We start from the raw sequence: 9777 nt of genomic DNA, 5'->3' as shown, positions 1-9777 counted from the left end.
TAGTGTCTGCCTTTTTTCCCAGGTTGAATATCTGTATTATATAATAAGCTTCTTGCTGGTAACAGGTGTTTTAGACTTGCACCTTAAAAGATTGTAGGTGGTTTCGTTGTGTTGTGGACGAGTTTTGAGTGGTGGCATGGTGTTGGTTGGGGTATACATCATAAATTGTATAGCCAATTCTTATGCTAGGTGGTCATTTTCTTTCTACTTGTTGAATATGCTACACATGACTTTGGTAGTTAGGTATCCCTCACTCGAATAGGTGGAGTCGTGGAGATGGTTGAGACTTGGGAGTTCACAAAAACTCGATAGTATTGATAGTTTTTTTTTTTGTTTTTTGTTTTTTTTGTTTTTTTTTTTTTTTTTTTTGAAGGAAAGTATTGATAGATTAATGTGCTGCAGTTTAAGTTCGAGCTGTTGAATATCAAGGAATGAGGGAAGGAATTGCTAGTTTATATTTAGAAAGATGTCCAATAGTTCAAGTGTAGCTAATTTCTTGTTATTGAAAATGTTTGCTGAAACATAAATATGATTGAAGTACTTACAAGAATGGCACTTGAATTTTATTCAGAAACCAGCCTTTGGCTTGAATTTGGTGGTTTGCAGCTTATGCAGAGAAAATTACAAGGAGCAGAACATGTTGAACATGTCTTTGATAGCATTTGGAAGAGATAATCACAATTGGGAAGGGTTTGGAACCTAACCGCCCAGATTTGATCCCGAATTCGGATTAATTGATTAGCCTAAAGGGTGAACTTGGCGGAACACTTAAAAAACAAAAAAAAACAAAACAAAAAGAGAAATGTAAATTGGTCATGAGATGCTTGAATCACTTAAATTTGATTTAGGCTAGCTTTCCCCATACATTCACAAACATCATAAACAACTTATAGTTGAGGACGCAATGGCACTAACCTACACATTATGCATCAATCACCCATGGTATATGGTAGTATAGGACTTGTTATATCGTTAGGAAATTGTCAGCATGTGAGTATGTGACAAAATATTGTATCTTTTTATTGAGGAAGACTTACTACTTAGAAATATGACATGGCAAAAACCTACATAGGTTGAAATATACTCTACATTCACTTGATTTTCATTTATATCTAAACTTATCTTATCTGAACTTATTACATCATTTAAAAAAAAAAAAAAAAAAAAAAAAAAAAACTTTGGTGGGCAATATGAGAGGCATGGATCACGCGGCTCTAATTCATTTGGATAAGTGATTACAAACCTCCCCCCATCACACCACAACTCCAAACAATTTGGTAAATAGTAGACTTGTTTGTCACCCCTCCCCATTACAAAATCACACCACCTCCCATTTTTTAGACTTTGACCACCTTCACCGGCGCCATCTCTACTACATCTTTCCACCTTCTTCCATCTAACCAAACCTCATTTATTATAAACCCCCTTTAAACATGTCCATTTCTCTCTCCTCTTTACCCCACCTTTCCCCTCTCCACCACCCTCATGCCCACCTCCACACCACCCCTTCCATGTCTCTCCTCCGCCGCCTAACCCCCCCTCTCCACCACCACCGCCGCCGCTTCCTCTCCCTCGTCGCCTCCGCCGTCCGCCAAGACACCACTCTCTGGACACCCACCCCCATCTCCCTCATCGAACCCGCTGCCGAATCACTCTTTCACATCTCCATCAACGTCTCCGACGCCCCTCACATCGCCGCCTCCTACACTCGCCCTGGCCAGTACCTGCAGCTTAAAGTCCCTGACTCTCCTAAACCTTCTTTCCTCGCTATCGCCTCTCCTCCGTTGCTTGCCGCTGAGCGCGGCGAGTTTCAGTTTCTTGTTAAGAATGTCGCGGGCTCTACCGCTGAGCTTTTGTGTGGGTTGACCAAAGGGGATGTTGTTGAATTGACCTCTGTTATGGGGAATGGTTTTGATGTTGATCGGCTTTCGCCTCCCGAGGAGTTTCCCACTGTTCTTATCTTTGCCACTGGATCTGGAATCAGGTATTCTTCCATTTTCAATTGATGTGATTGGTAGTAGAACTATATTTAATTTTGCCAATTGAGTTACTTGACATTTTTGTAGAATGATGTTGTGCATTTGTATTCCAACTCTATGATGATCACTCAGCTTCATTGAATGTTAATAGGAAAAACTAATATTTATGCTAGAGATGCCATGAATGAGTGTACTTACAAAGGAGCCTTTAAACTTTTGAATACAAGAGAGTAGGATTATATACAGAGAATATAGCTACTGCTGGATTCTTGTTTGTGCATTTGGTGATTCTCTCCATAGTCTTCGAATTTGATATCAAGCTTTGTTCTTTACTCATACTGTGTTCGGATTGAGATAAATACAGGAAAAGGAAGAGAATGGAAAAGGAAAGACGTATCATCCTTTGTTTGGATACCTAAAGCAAGAAGGGAATTGGAAGGATCCGTTTTCCTTTCCCTTTGAATAAACCAAATCCTTCTGTTGTTAGAGAGATTTGAAAGAAAAATGGATGTTCCACCTTCTCCCTCCCCTCACCTCCCTTTCCCTTCACTATTGTTACCCAACCATAGTGTCATGCTTTGGACGATTGGAACTTTTTGGTTGAATTGATTGTTGCGGGGCTTAGTTCTTGTCTATGCCTTAGTTTTTGAGTTAATAAAAATGTATCATTGAAATTGTATTCCGATGAATAAGTCCTTCGGAACTGCAGTTTGGCTTGCTGTCTTTGGGTTTTATAAGATGGTATTTGTATATTGTGGCTCGCCTTTTCTGTTTTTTGTGAATCTTCCTTGTCTGCTTCTAAGGAGCTAATGCTGTATTCCTTCATGACTATGTTACTATACCTGCTATCTGACTTGCAATTTTCCTCTTGACAATTTGCAGTCCAATTCGATCTCTTATTGAATCTGGCTTCAGTGCTGACAAGAGGTCAGATGTGAGGCTTTATTACGGAGCTAGAAATTTGCAAAGGATGGCCTATCAGGTGGTTCATGAAACTACTTTGGTGGTCTATGGAAATATGAAATAGAACAAATTACAGAAAATCTCTCTCTTTTTCAGCTCTTATTCTTACGTCTTTTCTTCATGATACAGGATAGATTCAAAGATTGGGAATCTTCTGGTGTTAAGATAGTTCCAGTATTGTCACAACCAGATGAGAAATGGACAGGTGAAGCTGGCTACGTGCAGGTACTGTAAAATTTTTGTTGATAGGTGTGCCAAATTTTATTTATAAGTACATTGGATGGTGTAATCATATATTAACACTTGTTTTTGGGGCAATTAAACAGGCTGCCTTTTGTAGATCCAAAAACATTTCAAACCCAAACTCTACTGGTGTTGTACTATGTGGGCAGAAACAGATGACAGAGGTAATTTATCTTTATTGGTTTGATTTGCAATGTTTTTCTTTTTTCTTTCTTTTTTTCTTCTTAATGAGTACTACTATTTGTGGCACAATATCTTGCTTAGCTGTCATTTTTATAGATAGTAATATAGTATTGCCGTATTGTAATTGTTTTAAGTGTCAGTTAAAGGATGCAGCTGATGTAATATTGTATTTGTCTAGTTTTAAAATTTGTAATATTGCTTCATAGATTATCAAGAGTTCTAATAATCCATCAGCATCAGCTTTCATTCTATTTTGTTTGGGTTCGAAAATGAGGGTATTGGAGGAGAATTAGTATACAAATGAAGGAATTTAGTCTGCACAAGACATAGTTTGTGGTATTTATACTAATAAGATGAAGTAGTCCTGGACTCCTGGTGAAAGCTCATTCTTTGGAGGGACTTTGTTCATAGATTACCTCTCTAATTTGAATTCTCAGCAACCTTTGTTTTGCTAATTTAGAATAAGATGAATCGAGTACTGAACAGAAGTAGATGACTCATCTTGGTCACCCTTACCATATCCATGCGTCATGAAATTGAAGGTCCCTGATATCTTCAATTTTTTTTTTTTTTTTGAAGAGCTGATATCTTCATTGGATGTTAGTAAATTGAATAACAACATAGGTAAGAAATCACTATCGAGATTCTAGAAGTAAGAGTTACTGATTTAGAGTACTTCTTTAACTCTATCTTATATCCTTATGACAGAGATTGATGTTCCCACAACTCAATATTTTTCATAATTTTTATCTTCGTCAACACACAAGTCAGACAACTAAGGGAAACATTATATTATAGTCCTTCTATAAGACACAAAACCAATTAGGAAAATAAGAAACTTCTCAGCCATATGTGAGCAAAATATATTTTTGTAGTGCTCTCCAAGGCAAGCCTTGAATCTACTCACATTATGCTCTTTTGTGGCTTAAGCTTAATGTTTTCTTGTGGAACATACGCTGACAGGTATGGATCTTGTTTTATATATGTTGCTTAGACTCAGATTAAGGTGTTCAGTAGGATTCAGAGGATTTGACATTCTTCCCAAAAAGTTCGGCCTTTTCGTCGAAATGGTAAAAAGAGTGTCTCGGACTAGCTTTCTAGATAAAGCTTTCATTTAAAGTATTTTGAAAAATGATTTCGACACTTAATCATAATTTTTTTTTTTATTAAAAAAAGATCTTTAGACAATGCTTTTGGTGGCCTGTGAAGATGCACATTTTCTTAACATTTGTACCTCCTCCGTTTTTATTTTTCCTTAACATTTTAGTTAGTGTACACTTCACATACTTATCTTCAATTACATTTCGTGATTTACATTTAAAGAAAAACATTGTCATATATCATATTGGAACTTGTTAGATTCGTCTCAATGTCTACTTTATTAGAATCTTTTTATAATTTTCACAAATGCATGATTAAAGATATAAACGGTTGAAGTTATGCATTGACAACCGTGAAAAAACAGAAGTGTTACAAGTAAAATCTATGTTACTCGGACTCTTCATTTCACCTCACGTACCCGTGTCGGACCCTCGACACTCGGACATGGGTATGACACTGGACACTTCACTTTTAGTTCAAAATCATGGAAATTTTTCAAAAAAAAAAGCCGAGTCGGACACTTAGACACATACCCGTGTCGGACATGGGTACCCGAGTCCAAGTAACATAGAGTAAAATAAAATGGAGGAAGTAAAATTTTATTGAATGATTATGAAACTAGACAAACCTATACACATGTTCCTAGAAGTTCTTGGCTTGAAATTATCAATGCCCAAATCAATCTTTTATTTCAAACGTCTTTAGTTTTTGAGTAAGGAGGAGGTCCATTTGCTTGATACCAATGGATTAAATAAGAGTTGTCAAATGTGCTCATAGGGTTTTTGATGGAGTTGTTAAGAAATAGTATTGATAAAAAACAAGTCCCTTATATGTAAAGCCCATATTCCAACTTCTCCAAGTCTTCCCTTGTGGTACCTATTACTTCATTATTTATATTTTTAAAAGAAACTTGCAACAAATCAACGGGGAACAACATTTACATACTCAACTTCAATAACATCTCGTGATTTATACTTCAATAAAAACATAATCATATGGAATTCTATTTAAATCTAATTTTTACAAATGCATAATTTAAGATGCTTCCTCCGTCTCATAATACAATGCCTCTTTGGGTTTTTACGCGTGAATTAAGAAAGTTGAAAATTCCTTAAAAGTAATGATTAGAAGTATATATGTGCATGTGAGGTTAGAGAGAGATAGAGAGAAAGGAAAAGTTGTTGGGAATAATTGGAGAGATAGAAAGAGAAAGTGTTGGGAATTGATGTTAAAAGTACAAAAAAGAAAAGGAAAAAAGATGATAACTCAACAAAAAGAGGGTAATAATGTCAAAAAAATACAACCTTAAAATAGAAAGAGGCATTGTATTTTGGTTTACCCAAAAAGGAAAATAGGCATTATATTGTGAGACGGAGGGAGTATAAATTGAAGCTATGCATCGGCAAACTTGAAAAACAGAAATGTTGCTACTAAACAAAAACAAAGGAAGTATATTTTTTCCTCCTCCCGCCGCCACTCCTCCATCCTTTATCAATACCAAATCTTATTGCTAAAACCATTTTCAGTGTGCTGTTTTCACATTACCTTAAATGTCATCACTATCATCCCTCTTCATCTCATTTCTCAAATTTCTGACTCTGGCAAGGGACTCATCCTTTCATGGAAGCAAAGTCTTCCATGATGGATGCACTAGAATGTTTAGAGGTTTTTCCAGCCCCAACTAATATTCTTCATTCAGAGCCTTGATGGCTGTTATTGACTTCCAAAGCATTGAACAAACCCATCATCTTAGAAAAAGGTGGTTGCCTCGTATAAGATATTTCAAAAGTTATGTCTAGATGTTAGTCCTGTTTGAGAATGTGGAGATGGGGCTTTCTGGTTATAGGATGGATTGGGTTGTTGAAACTTTGATATTCATTAAGGTTGTGGTTCAAGAGCGGTGGTGGTTTCTTACTCTAGTAGCTATAGTGTGCCGGTTGTGGGTTTGATGGTGCCATTGCAATAGGGTAAGGAGAATGAACTGGACGAAAGGGCCTATGAACATCTATCTCATTTAATGTACTAGTAATACTCAATTCATTTTCCCCTTTAATTTGTTCTCTTGCATCTCCTTAGGTGATTTAGAAACAGGTTACATAATTATTGATGCTTAATGAAGTTTGGTGATGATATGTCCGAAGAATTTTGGTGTCGTGTTGTTTGGTATGACTGTATGAGTTAGTTTGGGTTCGGTTCTTTCTGCTCACATGCGATCAAAACATGGGAGCCAAAATGGAGTTGTTAGGATCTTGCCACCTTCTGCACAACACTATAGAATTACCCCAATGCCTCTAACAGGGCTTCCGTCTTTTGTTCCTCAGACTTTATATCTCACCTGGAATTAACAATGCTTACACTTGTATATGGAGTACATGACCTTCGATTCAATTACTAATGTTCTATTAAGTTTGATGATGAAATCTCACTAAAAGTCTGAGATAGGTTGTCATATTTTGATTGGTAGGCATCTACTTGATTGTATGAAACAGAGTATGGTTCTTTCTGCTCACATGCGATCAAAATATGAGAGCTGAAATAGAGTTGTTAGAAACCTGTCACCATGAGCAAGCACTATAGAACTACCCCAATGCCTCCGACAGGACTTTCAAACTGTGTTGCTTGAACATGTTTTCACCTAAAGTGTTCCCACCAGATAACTATGCTTTCAATCTGTATGTAGCCGGTTCTGGTTTCTTTGGTCATGTTCTATTGCTCAACACTAGCAGCCAAGTTTAGGTAATGTAATTCTTGTCTACTGTAGGGTTGGGAGGAGGGGGTGGGGGGAGACGTATGAATCTCTGTACGACACAAAGAATATACTTCTTAGGCCACATATTAAGGAGTGGAGAGAGAATGAAACATTGAAATAGTTGAAATTATTGACAAGGTAATTATAGTTGAAACTATTAATTCAAAAATAATTGAAATTGTTTATTGGTTCTTCTTGCATGTAAGGGGTTGGATTTAAATGCTACTTCTTCCGTTTCTATTTAGTTATCGCGTTCAATTTTGGCACACATATTAAGGAGTGGAGAGAGAATGAAAGAGAATGATAGAGCAAAAGGGGTACACTAGTAAATGTAAGGTATAAAACTTACCCAAAAGGAAAAAGTGTCAACTAAAAATAATCTTCCTAAAAAGGAATATGTGTCAACTAAAAAAAAAACGGAGTTAAGTATGATTATGGAAAAATTCACAACCATAATCTGAAGTATAACCACTCTTCCCAATCCCAACTATAGGTAATTATAGTATAATCTTGACTAAAGATACCTTCCCAAAATAGTCCCAGGTAATAAGTAACCTATTGGACTGGTTAATTTAATTTTAATTTTAATTTTTTATTTAAACCTATCTATCTCTTCCTCTTCGGCCTAGCCAAGCTCCTCCCATCTTGTGCCACCACTCTAGCTTCCCTTCCTTAGCCACCATAACCTAATCCTAACCCTAACCACCACCACTACCACCACGAACAATACCTTCTCCCAACTACCACTGCCACCACCAGCCACCATAACCAGCACGAAACCAACTCTTTCTCTCCCTCTTTCCTCTTCTTCTCTCTCCTCCCATTCCATTGTCATCTGCAACAACCCATCCACCATTTTTCTGAGTTTTTGCTCTTCTCTAAACCCTCAAATATCCCACAAAGTTTACTCAATTTAGGAGAGAATAAACCCCAATATATGAACACTATGCTTCCTCTGTCTTCATCCAAATCTCCATATCTTTCCTCATCTTTTACCCCTACTCATACCTGTCACCCTTCATCCTCCCAAATTCGTCTGTATACCTGTCACCTCCATCCTCAAACGACAGTGTTTCAAAGCTCCATTGCTCTGCTGGCCAAACGCCCACACCCATACTCACTCCTGTACCCACTACTAGTAGTGTTATCATTAGCTCTGATGCATTTGATGGTCCAAGAGAATTATCAGATTTTCAGCCGTTGGCTGACAGTTTGTCACCGCTGGTGAGGATAGCAAACTCAGTTCTATTAGTTGCTGCTGCTTCAGCTGCTGGGTTTGGTTTAGGGTATCAATTTGGGGGTTCCCAAATGTTGCGCTTGGTGTTGGTGCTGCCAGTGGGTTTGAGTGAGGGAGCCTTGTTCTTAGGGACATTAGAATCTGGTTGTTTTATCAAACTGAATTTGCACATAGCCTTGTTTTGTTGTCTATCTTGTTAAATTCACGAACTAAATATTAAGTTAATTATACATCTTTGTTTTGTTATAGTCAACCACAAATTTTTGAACTTACACTTTGTTTGGATAGGAAGAAATGGAATGAAAAGAAGAGAAGAGAAATAGAGGGGGACAAAATCTCTTGTTTGGGTAAAAGATTGGGGGAAGGAAGGGGAAGGAGAGGGAGGGATCCATTTTCCCTCTCTCTATAATAACCATAATCTCTCCAAAATTGGAGAGATTTGGAGGGAAAATGGAGCTCACCTCCCCCTCCCTTTCTTTTCCCTTCCCTTCCTCCATTTTCCCTCCCCTTCTTTTCCTTCCTTCTTTGCTATCCAAACAAAGCGTTAAAGAATTTTGCAATAGATGAACTATATATTATGTCAGATTTTTTGGTTGTTTTTGGTAGCAGATGGTTGACACATGAAATTGCATTTTATTTTCTTACCTGCTTTAGTTAGTGGTGTCTGTTTTGGAAACTTTCAGAAGTTATATTAATAAATGCATGCTTATTGCAGGAAATCACTTCTATATTGACAGAAGATGGGGTCTCTACTGACAATATACTCAAAAACTTCTAATCTCATCATTTTCATGAGATGGAGCTCCTCTTCATCTGTTGTATAATTGTTACAGGAAGCAGTGATGTTCTTCCATTCATTTATTCCTCGTTGCTGAGTATCAATTTTCTCAGTTTGGAATAGCAAAAATAAATCTGATTTCTAAAATTTTGACATATATCACAACAGTAAATTAGCAATATTGTTCCAGTTATGCATCTTCCTTCGTGAGTCTATGCTGTATCTAGATACGTAGTTGATAGTTTCCAAGATTCAACATCAGCTATACCACATCGTTGTCTCTCTCTTGAGAAAAGGAATAGGTATACCGTATAACGTTGTATAATGAACTCTGTTTAAACTTTAAGCTTGTAATGTTCCCTGTATGTTTGCAATATAACAATGGTTGAGTTGCTCAATCTTCTGGCTGATTAGCAGCTATATAAGCAATAAAGTAATAAACAAGTAATAACAATATAACATATATGGAGTAACTAGTTTGACGCTGAGTTCATGGAATGAAAACTAGAGGGAATATAAGATTAAGGAAAATTTGTCAATTATC

At 36.9% G+C, this 9777-nt stretch overlaps 1 protein-coding gene across 1 annotated transcript; it reads left to right on the top strand.

Annotated features, from left to right (window-relative positions):
* The first annotated feature begins 1247 nt into the window (after positions 1-1247).
* LOC145602998 (fruit protein pKIWI502-like) lies at positions 1248-9431 on the top strand. The gene is made up of 5 exons (XM_081659135.1): positions 1248-1984; positions 2862-2961; positions 3072-3167; positions 3269-3349; positions 9171-9431. Exons 1-5 carry the CDS (start codon positions 1434-1436, stop codon positions 9231-9233), a joined length of 891 nt encoding a protein of 296 aa, XP_081515261.1. The 5' UTR covers positions 1248-1433; the 3' UTR covers positions 9234-9431.
* Positions 9432-9777: the final 346 nt, after the last annotated feature.

This window comes from Chenopodium album, chromosome 21 (assembly GCF_948465745.1).
Source record: "Chenopodium album chromosome 21, dcCheAlbu1.1, whole genome shotgun sequence".
Taxonomy (NCBI): domain Eukaryota; kingdom Viridiplantae; phylum Streptophyta; class Magnoliopsida; order Caryophyllales; family Amaranthaceae; genus Chenopodium; species Chenopodium album.
Note: the sequence above shows the minus strand (reverse complement) of the source record. Positions and strands in the feature narration are given on the sequence as shown.